Source organism: Ambystoma mexicanum, chromosome 4p (assembly GCF_040938575.1).
Source record: "Ambystoma mexicanum isolate Mex_15411 chromosome 4p, UKY_AmexF1_1, whole genome shotgun sequence".
Classification (NCBI taxonomy): Eukaryota; Metazoa; Chordata; class Amphibia; order Caudata; family Ambystomatidae; genus Ambystoma; species Ambystoma mexicanum.
In genome coordinates, this window is record NC_090927.1 from 969,192,768 (window position 1) to 969,208,540 (window position 15,773).

General features: G+C 44.2%; 1 protein-coding gene across 1 annotated transcript in view; it reads right to left on the minus strand.

The window, feature by feature from the left end:
* The window catches only part of LOC138452877 (uncharacterized), a 43,197-nt gene that overhangs the window by 27,229 nt on the left and 195 nt on the right, over positions 1 to 15,773 (minus strand). Inside the window, exons 2-3 of the mRNA XM_069605224.1 lie at positions 7,461 to 7,570; positions 4,805 to 4,916 (exon numbers count right to left, since the gene is read on the minus strand). Coding sequence (XP_069461325.1) covers positions 4,805 to 4,916; positions 7,461 to 7,570 — 222 coding nt within the window. The remainder of the gene's footprint in view (positions 1 to 4,804; positions 4,917 to 7,460; positions 7,571 to 15,773) is intronic.

The following is a 15,773-nucleotide window of genomic DNA, read 5'->3' on the forward strand; positions in this document are numbered from 1 at the left end:
GTCTTCGAGTTGTGGTAGAGAAACATTGTAACCTAACCTGCTAACGTATCATCGAGATGTTCTTAAAGCGCCACCACATCCAATGAAATATTATGTTTGGGAAACTGATGAGCCCATGTCATTTATTTCTGTAGGACAGTGGCTATAACGCTAGAAAATAAAAAATGCTAAGTTACTTTAAACCCGAATTTACATTGTTGTCATCGCTTAACCATGTTAACAGATTCATGAGGAGGCTCCTGGTTTATATCACATGACCACCCTCTGCCATGTGGCAGGGGCCAGAAGGCAAAGTATATTGGTTAAAGGAGAAAAAACCTAAAACTCCCACAGATAAAGTAGTTGAAAACAAGAGAGGGGTATAAGAAGAGCAAGATTACTCGAAGGCAGTGAGTCAACACCTGAATCTGTAGGAGAAACTGTCAAGCTGCTTTACTGAGACTCAGATGCAGACAACCTCTGAATTCCACAACTTGGTTGCCACATGGAAAGGCTAACATTTGAAGAACTTACTAAGACACTGGGAGCACCTAAACCCTGTGGGGCAGTGAAACACCTGAAAAGCACCTATGCTAAGATTATAGATGCTGCAAGGAGTGGGGTAGTGCGTTCTCGTACATTATGCGGGCATTTTACGGGCAAATAAGCTGTTTCTCTGTTTCTCAGTCTCAGTCTCTCTCTCTCTCTCTCTCTCTCACTCTCTTTCTCTATCTCTCTCTCTCTCTCTCTCTCTTCCCCCCACCATACCTCTGCTCTCTGCCTCCATGGTGCTCTCCATCTCTCCTTTTTACTCTAACTGCTACTCTATCACCTTTCCTGCCCCTCTCTCGAACGTTCAAAAAAGATCTTCTCGTTGCCAATCCAGGCCTGCCCATCGCTGACACCGACTGGTGTACCACATGGCTGTACCCCTCCTCAGAAGACCTTCAAAGGTAGCAACCAGCTTCACCTACCTACCCTCAACTCTCGCTCTGCTGTTAAACACTCCTCTGATATCTGTCAGCTTCTTGAAGACTTTGACTTTTCACTCTCACTGAGACGTGGTTCTTTCCCAGCTCTGTCCCTGCGTTTGACACACTCCCCACTAAGGGCTACAAGATCCTCTCTAAGCCCAGGCCTAACCAGTCTGGAGGCGCAGTGGCTTTGATCTTCCCCAAATGGGTCCCTGCTACTATATTTCCCACTCAGACCTACTCTTCCTTTGAATGCATCTTCTGCAGGCTTGGTGTCTCCCCAAACCTTTCGTTGACTCTCTCCAACATCTGTATTTCATAATTTATCATTTATAATTGCTCTCATATAACGCGCTTAATACCAAAGATTGGTTTCTAAGTGAGAGATCAGGATTCAAACCTGTGTTGTGCTCCATTGTCTTGCTTCCAAGACATACGCATTGCCCCTGGCAGGGACAATCCTGGCAGAGTGAGGAGAGCGCCAACTAAATGAGAAATTAATCTTAAAAAATATAAAAGAACGATTATCTGGGACAATATTTTATTGATAACATGTTGCCACATGTTCAGAAAAATCAGTCATAATGTATGTGTTTGGGAAAAAACATATTTTATAATTTATTTAATTTCATACATACATACATACATAAATACATACAGACATACATACAGACATACATGTAAAGAAGCTCTTTTGGTCACAAAGTAGCATTCAAAAGGTAATATAGCAGATAAACTGCAGGCAGTGAGCCTCTTATAATGGGGAGAGTTTGAGTGGCATTATGGCACATTTGGTATAGGGTATCTTGGACAGATTCCGTGAACAATACGTTGAATGTACTTAGGACAAATAAGTGCCAGCGGGTAGGCAGTATAGTCAGCCAAGCATGAGCTGTGACCTCAACTATTAAGTGCTAGTGTGGTAGGAAAAAGAGAGAGAAGAGTCCGGTTAGTGGTGAGGGAATGTGTAAATAGTAAGGCTGGAGAGGTGAGTTAAGAGGACAGCTCAGAAGCGAGGAGGTGAGCTTTTAATTTGCTTTTGAATTCAATGTGGACCACGTTTAAAATTGTAGAGGGGGGAGTTCCAAGTAAGCAGAGCAAGAAGAGTGAAAGAGCAGAAGCAAGAGGAAGCACAGGGCGAACAGGGTGCCGCAAGGGTGGTGGAGGAGGAAAAGCAAAGGCTGCACAAGGGTTTGTACGGGTTGATAGAAGACAATAGATATGGTGGTGCCTTACCGTGGATGGATTTTATGCACTAGTAAAAGAAAGTTGAATATGGCCATGTTTTGCATAGTTAGCCAGCCAGCCTGCTGGTGATAATCAGAAGTAGGGGTGAAGCAAGGGAGTTCAAAGAGAGTTCTGATAGCAAAGTAAATAATCTTGTAAAGGGGACAGAATCAATAGATTGGAAGATCAAAGAGTATACTGACACAGTAGTCCAATTTAGAGAACACAAGAGTGGTTAGGAGAAATTTGGCGTTTATGAAGAGAATAAGGTGCCTGATTTTCCTGATATTTAGGAGCTTGTGGCGAGCTGCCATTGCAGTGTAAGGGATAAAGGTAGAGAATGTGTGTGAAGGGTCCGAGATGACAAAAAGGTTTCTAGCTGAAGGGGAGTAGGGAATAGTGGAGTGTGAGTGCGAGTAAGAGTGCAAACTCGATAGGCAGGGGAGGAGATGAGATAGAGGATTTGCCAGGAAAGTAAAGCACCTCTGTTGTCGAGGAGTTCAACATAAGAGTGTGAGGCCATCCAGTATTTAATAGCAGAGAGACAGTCAGAGAGTTCAGGAATGAAGAAAAAGATGTGGCGGTTGACTTTGAAGAGTTAGTACGAGAACCCAAAGGAGGAGATAATTGTCCTGAGAGCACAAGTGTACAGTGTGAACTTGTGCAGACCTAATACAGAGCCTTGCAGAACACAAACAGTAAGAGAAGTGAGTTGGGATGTGTTTATATACCAGAAAATTGGCGAGGTTCCAGGTAGGACTCAATCCATGCAAGGACTTGATCACGAATCCCAAGCAGAGAGAGAGAGTATTGAGGAGATATGAGTGATCAATGGTATCAAAAGCAGTAGATAAGTTGAGGAGGATTAGGATAGAAGATAGGTTGGAATATTTAGCAGAGGCAAAACAGTTTGAGACATTCATGGGAGCAGTTTCAGTGGAGTGGCAAGAGAGGAAACTGGCTTGGAGGTGGTCATGAAGGTTATGCGTGTCAAGAAAGTTAGTAAAGCAGTTGAAAACAAATAGGAGGATAGGTCAGCGGCAAGGTGATCACCTTGGAAGCAAGACAGCACGGAGCAGGCAGGTTCAATCCCCAGGTCCGCGCTTAGAAAACTCTGGGTATTAGGTGCGTTATAAATAACCTATCATATCATATCATAACGCTTTCCAACACCTCAGAGTAGTGAGGAAGAAGTGACGCCTTTCAAATGTTGGTCGGCAGGTTTGGATCAGCATCTTGCTTTTTCAGAAGAGGGATGACCATGGCCGATTTGAAAGTAGGGGGAAAGCAGGCAGAGTCGAAGGACGGGTTGAAGAGATTCGGGAGGTGAGAGGACCCTAAAGGGGCAATAGGTTTAACAAGCTGAGGCGCAAGAGGATATGATGGGGCACAGGAGGGGTTAGACGTCATAAGCAGTGCAAGGACTTCCTCAGTGTTGGTATGGCTGAAGTGTGAGATAGGGGCAGTTAAAGATGGTGGAGTAGATGTAGTAAAGAAACTAGAAGGAGGGAGCAAGAGGACGGTGAAGTGGAAATTCCCTGATTTTGGAAGAAAAGTATTCAGTCACTAGCTGAAGAGTAGAGTTAATAGTTGTGGCTTTAAAAGCAGTAAGGAGTGAATTCAGGGTGCAGTGGAGTCAACGAGGATGGTTGGAGTGTGTGGCATTGAGAGAGTCAAAGGCAGAGAGGTATAGTTGCAGGTCCTCATGAGAGTCGGAGTGCCTCCAACTGAGAAAGAGTTGTTGCATGTTATTGTGGAGACCAAGTATTAATGGGGAGACATAAGGGTGAGGATGCTGGGATTTAGGGGTGAAAGTTAGCAGTTGGAAGTGAGAAGAGAAGGAGTGAAGTAGGGACTGTAAGGTGGAGAAAGCAGTGTCAGTGGAGGAATGAGTTGGAGAGAGGGAGGAGAGTGAGAGTTGAAAGTCAGTTGAAGGTCAGAGAGGAAGGGAGGAATTGCAGAGGGTTTACATTTTGTCTTGGAAATGGGAGCGGTAGGTGGGGAGGAAAGATAATGGTGGTGGATACAATGGAGTGGTCTGAAAGAGATGGCGTGACAGTAGTGTTAGTTGCTGAAAGAGTGTGAGATGAAAAGGAGGTCAAGAGAGTTTCCAGCAGAGTGAGTAGTTAGTTATGAATCAAGTGACTAGTGTGTTCATTGTGAAAAGTTTGGAGGTCAGATTTTTGCAGAGTGTTAGGAGAAGGAATGTTAAAATCACCTGAGAGATTAGGTGATGTGATGGGGAGAGAGAACCAAGAAGCTGCCCCAGTTCATCGAAGAATGGTCCAGTGGCGCCAGGAGGGCGATCTTCAAACCCATGCAAATGTGCAACTGGAATACTTAAATACTGATGCCTCATTACAAATTAAACAAAGCCATCCAACTGCACCTCAACACAAGCTACACTTGCTTTGGTATGCTTTTAAAGATGTAATGTGAACATGACATCCTTGATGGCTGTGAAATCTGTTCCTTTAGCAGGAATACGTTCTCCAAAAATTCAAATGTGAGCTCTTCTAGAGTGAGGAGGTGAGGAGACATGGCAAATTGCTTACATGTTGATATACTTTCTATGTGCAGGACACATTGTGGGAACAGAAGTATCTGTAACTAGTAACACTTACAGCATTTTTCATGACTGTGCCCATTGTCTGTTTCTTGTGAATGAATGTGCTCAGCATCACGTCCCTTAGTCCAACTTTCTCCAACTGCATGGACACAAAGCATTCTGGGGTCCTAAAATATGAATGGCAATAGCAGAACATTGGCGTTAAAGGAAGCCAATAAAATATACACGACAGAATGCTAATGCATTGTACATACAAATATACTAAAAGATTAACTTTAATGAGATGCAGTATGATAATGAGCAAAGCTTTAATGAGCTTGCACATTGTCTCAGAGATAACTAAAGTATACAAATATTAAAGAGGATCACATGCAATCACATTATTTTAGCTTACTATTTAGCTCCATGGGAGAAGATTGTTGATCATATATTCAGTAGACTTATAACAAGTAATACACCAAACAAACGAATATGGTTCATAATATATAGAGTATGTTTCTTCTGAGTGCTGTCAACATTTCAGCACTGAAGATTACTGAAAATGAACACACATACACGCTTTACCAGGTGGTGTGAGATCTCAGCAGGTCAATCCCAATACTTAAACTTCCATCATTCTTGCCAAGGGAGGACTTCACACTCGTCATCATCTTTGGTCTAAAACATTACAATCTTTTGTACCAGCCCTGGAGATGCCACTGGCTCTCAGTGAAACAGATGTTCCGTCCATAAAGCCTTCCATGGACACCGCCGACAGATGCCATAAGGCCTTTTGATTTGATTTGCGTATATTTTTAATGCACATATCCCAAGGGAACTGGGCAGGAAGAACCTGCATTTGGACTTGGATGATATACACTCAAATCTCAATCAAGGACCCAGAATTATTTCAAAAGGAACACTTTCAATTTTTTGTGAAAAGGAAAAATAGTGTTTATTTGTAGGAGCTCCAGAGGAAGCTGATTCCAAAGTATTGGTCACATGACTGATAATCGTCCAATCCCTTTTGTCTTAGTACAGGAACAGGAGGATGGTATGGCCCAAAAATATTTATCCAATTAGTGAAGAGTTCTTGGCAGAGCGTAAGGAAGAATTTTAGATTTAAGCTTAACTGGGGGCAAGATTGTATAAACATTTCAAAACTAGGCACAATACTTTTAAAATAATGCACTGGCGAACTTGAAGCCAGTGGAGGAAGTCAATAAGGAAAAATATTGCTTCTTTTGGAGAGTTTACAAATCAAATGCACAGCTGATTCAGAACCACCTGCTGCCAGTTCAAGGGACAGAGATGCCAGCATAGAGAGCATGAGCGTAGCCCAGGTGAGAATTGATAAGAGTCCCTGCCAAAGATGCATGCTCTTCTGTCAGTATATAGTGAAGTATTCGTCTTGGAAGACTGAGATAAATAAAAAGGCTGAAAAAATGACTTCATTGATCTGGCCGGTGAGGGGAAGATATGATTCCTATTAAGTGGGACAGCATCAGTGAAGGATTGGTGATCTTCAGCAAATATTTAGGACTGAACGGAATCACCTCTGTCTTAGATGGGTTCAGTTGGAGGTTGTTATTGGTCATCCATTGTTTAACTTTCAAGAGACAATCCTTGAGAAGGGAGGAATTCACATTTCAATTAGAGGCCTTAAGCTACAGCTGGGTGTTTTTGGTGTAAGAAGGGAACAACAGATGATGTTTACAAAAAATATCCATAAGCGGTTGCATATAAATGTTAAACATAGGAGACATGGGCGATCCCTGCGGTACAACAGAGGTACTTTGAGAGAGAAGACGGAAACCTTAACCATCTGAAATCTTCCCTCCAGAAAACTGGTCCCACATTAGCTCACTGGATGTCTAGAGTCTAAACCTACTAAACAAACTGTATTCCTGAACATGGAGAGTCAAGATGTTTGGAGGAAGAACATCTCTTACACATGGTTCAACCCTTTTGAATTCTTTCTGCTTATACCGTCACCTCAAAATTGACCTTGTCAAAATCAGGACATGTCTGAAAATGTTCCTCTTTCATGAAGCATTTATATAGGGACCTGCATAAGCACACCACTGACCCAGGCCCACTATTATTGGAACCACATGCGTCAAACGCTCCATCTTCTGGCCTCTGGAGCACTGATCTGACAGTACATGGGATTCACAAAAACAACAAAGTGGTGCTGTGAAGGTATGAATAACATATTAACGTATACAGACTTTACAAGTTTAAGCTCATTCAAATTCCTACCTGACGCATCTTAAGAGATTACAGGAGATTCACCTTGGTTCAGTTTTGCATATACGGCTCTTCGGCGTCTGCCCTCACACAGACGCTGTTCCAAGTCTCTTAAAACGTAAATGTCTTTTCAACATTTGCTGCCCAATAAACTCAGAGATGTATCCCTGGTACTTTAGCTGAGCATTATTCCTTATAGTGCAACACAGTCCTTCTTTATATTAGCTTCGGTTCAAGTGTTTTAAACTTGGGGGCATGTTGCAGCACACTTGTTTGGTGTAGATCACTGTTTTCAGAGTCTATATTGTTTAGATTTAAATTTTCAACATTTTCTATCCTATCCTGTCTATTTAATTAAAGGTTATCCGAAAGATTCTAGCAACTCCTGATTCTTGAGAACAGATGGAGATTTTGTGTAATCTCACACATGATCTTGCAGTGCCATAATGTCCAAATGTCCAATAAATACATCTATACACTACCTTTTCTTTGGCACATGTTCGGGTTGAACAGCGGCATAAAGAGTTGAAGAGACCACTGATAGACCACTTCCCATCTCTTTCCCGGGCTTTCGTGCACTCTGTATGCCCTCCTAAAAAGAGTGCAGCAATAGTTAGTCAAAATGTCTTTGATCTCACGGCTGTTTATTAATATTGTTAACAAAAACATGTTTGGAAAAAACTAAATTGATTGACTCAAATACACAACATTTTCACTAATGCAGGAGGCACAAATAAAATGTGTTTATAAATATAAGGAAAATGTGTGGATGAGTATCAAAACTGAACGCTGGGTTATGCAGATTTGTGAAATGTAAATTCAAATCATTCTTATTCAATGCACTTACAAAATGTAGTGACTCCAATTCATCGCCTCTCCAGATAATAACTAAATCATCAATATAGCGTAGTCAAATCACTAGTCATTCGGTGTAAAGTTCATTTTCCTGTGACCACACAATACTACTTTCCCACCAACCAAGAGTTAGTTTGGCATATGAAGCACAAAAGTGGTGCCCATGCCAGTGCACCTTACTTGTATATAATAAGTCTCTTCAAAGAGAAACACATTGTTATTAAGGCAAAACGAAATCATCTCCATAGTTATGTCTGTATGTGCAAGAAAATGCTAGTGATCTAGTGTCTACAAAGGTTTTACAGGCAGTCATGCCTACTGTGTGATTTATGGAGGTATAAAAGGAGACAACATCTAATGTCGCCAGCAATAGACCCTCCTCCCAAGAAATTTCATTGACATGTTTTCGAAAGTCCTTGGTATCTTTGAGGTGGGAGGGTAACATCAAAACAAAAGAAATCAATGCCTCATCAATATATTTAGACATATTATCCAATAAAGAAGCCCAAAGGGTCACAATCGGCCTGCCTGTAGACATTCACATTCATTTATGGATCTTCAGCAAAAACGTAAATGGTGGGAATTACTGGATGAGTAGGTGACAAGAATGTACACATGTCTAGGTCTAGAATACCTCTGTCAAGCCAATTGCTGAGAAATGTGTTGAGATCTTCTTGAATAGTAGAGAAAGGATTCTCTAAAGGTTTAATATAACAAGACCGATTGCATAATTGCTGATGGGCCACAGCGACATAATCACAATGCTTCAACTGGACAATGTTAGAACACTTATCCGAAGGTTTAATAACAACATTCGTTAATTGTTGTAAATCGGATAAGGTACATTGCTGCATCTTGGTTAAGTTGAATTGATTGGTACTATGGCAATTAAGTCTCTGTCTCTGTAAATCAGTATTTACTAAATCCTGAAAAGCCTCCAGATATCCCCCAATCATGAAGGGGTAAATTCAATTTGGATTTGCACTTTAGCCTGCTAGTACTGGGCCACTCAGAATCAATATAAAAATCCATCTAATTAATTTCTTCTAACTCTCCAGCAATATCAGAAAGTTGTGCCATATCCGCCAAAGTAGGTTGTTCAGAAATAGTAAGATTAGTTTTTCCTGACAATGGAGGGTGATCGGGCACAGCAAAACATGTTTTAAGTTTCACTTTCCTCATGAATTGATAAAAGTCCAGTCTTGACTGAACATAATCATACTGCAGGGTGGGACAGGAATTTGGGCCCAACTTTAACACCTGTTTGTTGTATTGTGAGTTAATGGGTCGACAAAATAACCACTTATAATTCAGAAAACTGAGTTATTTCCTGCCGCAGCCTCCAAAGCGTGTTGACCTCTCTTGAGATATATTTGGTGTGACCTTTGCCCCGCCTCATTTGGTGCACTTTCTTCCCGTGAGACGATTTCAGCCCCTTCCACAGCCTCTCCCCAATTTTGGGATTTTATTGAGGCTATTTACCGGCTCATTTTCACTGTTGGAAATATCCGACTTCCGAAGATGAGGAAGTGGCTTTAGATGTATCAACCAATGTGTCCATTTTAGGCATGGAAGATGATTTGCATAAGTGGTCAAACCTCTTGGCGAACGTATAAACCTGTCCCAATTCAGTTTTGTCTCTTATGAATTTTTGTTGTTTAGGTAACTTTATTTATTCTTCATAGGTGACCCATGAGGACTCAATGCTGGCACACGTGCATTGCCCTCATCTGTTGCTATGACATCTTTCAATTTGGCATTGATTTCATCTATGCGTTTAAGGATTTCAATTCTATCCAAATTGGCATAGTTAGAAATCTGGCAGAGCATTCATCAGTGACTTGATGCCTTTCTTCTAACATGCCTGAATCCTGATCCTCAAAAGATGGTGTGAACATGATCTGTAAGCCATGGGGTGTTCTGACAACATCGAAGTAATTCTGTAATAAATGTTCCTCCCACCACTTACTGATTTATTTTTTCTGACGCTTAATCTACCCTAACAACTTACCAAACCCCAACATCGCCTGCCCTGCAGCAATCACCCTAATCCTAACTCTTACCCTAATTCTAACCAAATCCCCTATCCTTACCCTAACCCCTATCCTAAGTGAGGAGTTAGCAATTAAAGTCAGACACAAAGTTGCCATGTTTTTGGTTAAAGATTTGTATTACCATAAAACGGGTTGGGAAAATGCCCCTCAGACTACATTAGACTGTAAGACAAGTTCAGGAGGGTCATGTTTATCTCCTCCCCACTGGACAAGAGAGGCAATACCTTTAATCTTCCTTTTCACTTAGTTCCTAACTGCCATTCAAGATTGGTATGCCGCCAATGATCTTAGTCTGAATGCCAGCAAGACGGAGATCCTCCTCATCGGCACACCTTCACCATCCTTTCCCCTCACTCTCTGGCCGGCCTCCCTTGGCCCTCCTCCTACCACCACCTGCGAGGCTAAGAACCTCGGGGTCATCTTTGACTCCACCCTTTCCTTCTCCGCCCACATCTCTGAGGTCTCTAAAAAGTCACATTTCCGACTGCACCTCCTCAGAGGTACTCTGCCTTTCCTCTCCTTCCCCCAGAAGCTCATGGTATCTCAAGCTCTGGTTCTCTCTATCTTGGACTATTGTAACAGCCTCTATCTAAATCTACCTGCCTCTACTCTCCGCCCTCTGCAACTAATCCAGAACAGGACTGCAAGACTTATCCTTGGCCTCAAGCCCTGGGATCGTATCTCTCCAGCTCTGAAATCTCTCCACTGGCTCCCAGTGGATGCAAGGATTAAATTCAAAACCCTCTGCATTGTCCACAAGGCTTTCTGGGGCCTGGGTCCAAAATACCTTCAGCTATCCTTCCGCAAATACCTCTCCCCTCGAGCTCTTCACTCCTCTACCTCCAACTCACTCAGGGTCAGTCGTTTTTCTAAGAAACGAGCTGGGGGTAGATCTCTGTCTTTGGCTGGGGCCTCCCTCTGGAACAGCCTCCCTGCCACTCTAAAACTTGAGAACCACCTTCGGTTCCGGAAGTACCTCAAGACCTTCCTCTTTTCTTTTGCCTTCGCTCCCCCTCTCCCCTGCTAATCTGTTCTCTCTTGACACCGTGCACCTGGCCACCCTCTGTCTTTTGGTCCCAGGTACCTCCTCATCCTGCCATCCTCCCGCACTGCCTCCAGGCCACCCCTTGCACTGGGGTCTGTATCTGTACCCATAGAGCCCCCCCTTTTCTCTTCCTGCACTTATAAGACCTACCCTGCCTGATGCCTTAAACCTAACACTTGCAAATTGCTGGCTGCATTACCACTATTTGTTGCTTTTATTATTTATTTATTGTTATTTATCTGTTTCTCCTCTGCTTCGCACTTTCCACCTCTCCCCCCTTCCATGCACTTTTCCCCTCGCCCCTCTCCCATGCACTTGCGCGTTATCAATGTCACTGGGCCTAGTAAGATCACTGTTTTGTTCTCCCCTGTTCCCTTCCCTTGCCATGTCGCGCTCTGAAACACTTGTGTACGAGCGCAATAGAAATAAAATATCAATTAATCAATACCTTGTGTACATCCATACGGATTCCATTCAGGCTGAGAATAAAGCCCAGGAATTCCACCTCGGAGATGTGGAATGATCACTTTTCGAGCTTGGCGTAGAGCTGGTGTTGACGGAGTTTCTCCAATATGGATCGGACGTGTTTAACGTGGTCCTGCTTTGATGCGGAATATACTAGGATATCGTCGATGTACACTAGAGCACAGACATCAATCAATTCCCGTAGGACATCGTTCATGAAGTATTGAAATGCAGCAGGCGCGTTGCAAAGGCCAAAGGGCATTACTTGATATTCGTACAAGCCGTATTTGGTGCGAAAAGCGGTTTTCTATTCGTCCACCTGTTTTACGCGAACAAGGTGATATGCCCCCCTCAGGTCTAGTTTTGTGTAAATTTGGGCATCTTTGACTTGATCAAGCAATTCAGGGATCAGTGGCAGGGGGTAGTGTTTTTTTTACGGTAATTTGGTTCAGTGCGCGATAGTCGATGCATGTTCTCAAGTCCCCCTCCTTTTCGGTACAAAGAATAGAGGACTGGCTGCTGGAGACTTCGAGGGATGGATGAAGCCATTGGCCAGGTATTGGTCAAGATAGGCCTTCAGTTGCTGGTTTTCTGGTTCCGTGAGTGTGTAAATTCGCCCACAAGGGATTTGTGCGCCAGGTATCAGGTCGATTTGGCAATCGTATGGTCTATGCGGTGGCAGGGTATTAGCCTGTTCTTTCTGAAAGACATCTTGAAAGTCCTGGTATTCACTTGGTAGGGTGCCGATTGCCACAGTTGCAACCGTGGAGGTTCTGGTGTCTATTGGTTGTTTCTCTTGGTGATAACATGTGTGAGCGCAAGTCTCGGGGAAAAGGCCAATTCTTTTGCTCGCCAATCGATTTGAGGATTGTGAGCTATCAACCATGGTATTCCCAAAATCCACCGGAACTGTGGTGCCTTAATGAGGTCGAAAACAATAGATTCTTGGTGTCCATCCTGGCACAGAAGGGTTAAAGCTGAAGTGCATTGGGATACTAGGCCAGAAGCTATTTCTGTGCCGTCGACAGTGGTAACAGTGTCGGTGGTTGATTTAGGGCGTAATGGAAGCCCCATCTTTGCCGCAAGATCCCGGTCGATGTAATTCGCAATGGCTCCACTGTCTATGTACGCTCTTACTGCGTGCATCCAAGATGGTTGTTGGTGATTGATCAAGACCACAGATAGTGCAAAATGGGAGGTCTGTAGTTCACTTTCTTCGCTCGACATGTGGACCCTTAGACTTGCCGGGCTGGGGAGTTTTCCGATTCCTTGATGGTATCTTCCTTGTCCGTGGCACCTACCGTCCTCCTCGGTGGCTTCACAGGGCATTCTTTAAGGAAATTACCTGACCTTCCACAGTACAGACATAACTGCTGCTGTCTCCTTTTATCCCTTTCCACTTTAGTCAAGGGGGATCTGAACCCCCCGATTTGCATTGGTTCTCCTGAACCTTCCGTTGTTCGGGCAGTATTGTCCTTTGAACGCACACACATACATTGGCCAAGGGTCCGGTCTGGTTCGATCTGCTCTTCGGTCCTGCAACCTATGATCCAGTTGAACAACAAGGTCAATGAATTCTGAGCAGTCTTTCGGGGGGTTCACTACTTGTGCGAGAACATCCTTGAGCTCTCCCCGCAACCCCCGATGAAATAATGTGGTTGTCTTCTCCACTGGCCATTCTGCTTCAACTACAAGTCTATTGAACGTGGCTATGTATGTTAATAGGTCTTGATTCCCTTGGCGTAGGGACCGAAGTTCATTGTCTAATGCCTGCCCATGAGTACAACGGGCGACCCGTGATTGGTCATTCGGAAAGGCCCCTGGCCTACGAAGGAAGTGCAGGCGGCACTGGTTCATGAACGTTGCAAACCTCTTGGGATCCCCTGTAAATCGTTCGAGTGGGGCCAAGGGAACTGCCCCAGGAAGGGTTATCTGAACGGGTATTGGCTGATGGTGCTGGCATTGAGGGCACGCTTCCCGGCAATGGTGCATGCCCTGCTTGTGACTGGAGAAGGTGCCGGCTTAAATCATCAGTGCTTTCTTTGGCTACTATCAGCTCTTCTCAGGGTGTTGGTCTTCTGCCTGGCCGCATGTACTTCGGAACGTAGCTGCCCCAACATGTAGGCTAACTGGTCGGTTTCTGACGTTTCCATGACACCCAGGTGGATTTTGATGTGATTCTTTGTGTTCTGTAACGCTCACCTGGTATCCACAGGAACGTCACTCAGCCTGTTCTGACCTCTTACGACCTCAAACCCGTCCCTGGAGGCTATTCGACTGGAGACTAGGCCTGAAACACAGGATTGGTAGAGTTTAACTCCCTATTGTCTCTGTGTGCTTGAACCCCTTCTTCCCCGGGGTCCAACGCTTCCCTTTGATCCACAGCTCACCTTGTTTTCTTGGATAGTGTGCTCTCCGTCCTGCTTTCAGCACAGGGGTGCGTTGATTGATGCAGGCTCGTTGCTGCCTAATTACTTCCCTGGCAAGAGTCCGACAGGTAAGTATAATGAGTCTTTTGAACAGTTCTCTAACTTCGTTCCTTTCCTTCCTTAGATGATGGCCGGCGTCCAGGGATGGCGGCGTGCTGCTGAGATGACTAGCGCTGAAGGTTAGTGAGAGCGCGATGAGCGATGCACCCCTTTCGTATTTGTATTGAACTGAGTTCTTTTCCTGTGTCTTTTAGGTGCCGCGACATTTTCAGCGTGGATGCCGGTTATGAAGAACAAATGCGGTGAGTAAGCGTGGTATGCAGCGCCTCTAGATGTTTCCACGCTAACCTGGAGTGTCTTTTCCCTCTTGCAGATGGATGAGAAGTTCCGGAAACAGAGTTCCCCCACAGCGGCTGGGATTCAGGTAAGCGTTTGAAGCTCGTACAGTATTTAAAAATAAGCGAAGATTTGCAGAATGCTTACTAATGCCTTTTTTCTGTTCTTTTCCCTTTTCTCTAGGAAGCGGCATGCCGGGATAGGAATGACACCGCCGAAGATGCCCGCAGAATAGAAGGAGCGATGAATGATGGGCAGAAGCGCTGCAAGGTAAGGCTGTTCCTAACAGTGTTCTTGTTCTTGCAGGAGCTGAGCGCAGAAGAAAGATGCAGTCCTACTGGAGACCGATCCGAACACGGTGAGTGTCACGCTGCAGGTGCACAAAACACAAAGCATGTTTCTCAGCCTGGGCGTGGCTTAAATAGTCTCTGGGTATCCCAGGTGTCTCTGGGCTGAACCACACCCAAAAGACTAGACTGCACATGCAGTTCTGGGAACCCAAATATGTGGGGGTATCCATCTTGTCCCCATCAATGCACTACAAGTCCAATCCCCAATGTTATCCTATGGGAGTGAGTCTGGTGCCATAAACGCCAAGTCTGACTCCAAGTGGGTCTTTGGAGGGATGGAGAGGCCCTTGAAGGCCATGTAGGTGATCGTGGCCTGGCTCCAGCCTGACATCTTGGAGGGCTGGGGACATGAGGGGCAGGAATCATGACACATATTGCCACCTGCTTTTCACTCTGGGCTGCTTCCACATCGTTACAGTTTCTCTTGTGGCTGTGCTTCAGCACGTCTGCCTTCATTCAGGTCCCGGTAGGTGAAATGTTGCTTTCTCTGGTTGTCGATCGCCCAGGAATCTTCCCTCAGTTCCTGGCATGTCTGCAACATGCTCTGCTCGCGTAACGTTTCTCTGCCTCCTTGCTGATGAGCCGATTGGCTCTGTCACACGGTCCATGCTTCCAGGGACCATACACCTCACAAAGAGGTACGATGACTTCTCCCAAGACAGCAGCGTCCTAGAGTTTGTTTTCGATCTTTAAACATCCTGCGCATGGATGCATCCTGAAAACAACTAGCATGCTCATTGAGCTTAAGGCTCCTTCTGCTGCTCTGCATCGGTACCTTCCTCCTTGTCCCAGAACTTGGGTGTTTGTGAGAAATGGAGTCCATTGATGATAAATGATGCAGATTACTTGGGAAATAGATTTGAGTGGTTCCATATGACAAGAGTTTTGAACTAAGGGCTAACCTTCTGCCCCTCTGAACCTCCAGATTATTTCACCATCAATACGGATCTTTACAGATTTGTAGAAGGCTTAAATTAAAAAAACACTTCTCACAAGATTTTGGGACAAAAAGACAAAAAGCCACAGAAATCCCATCAGACTTAACAGTTTCCTATATAGAGGAACTAGTAAACCTACTCAATTTAGGAGAAAATGAAGACGTGCATACCTTCCAAACACTTACGGTGGAACTGGCAAATTAATACTGATCTAAGCAAAGAAACAACTTTCAAACAAAATTCAGTATTTACTCCACAACTGGCACAAGATAATGTAATTGATCTGTTTTATAAAGCTACTATACAAGAACTTAGATCAAAAT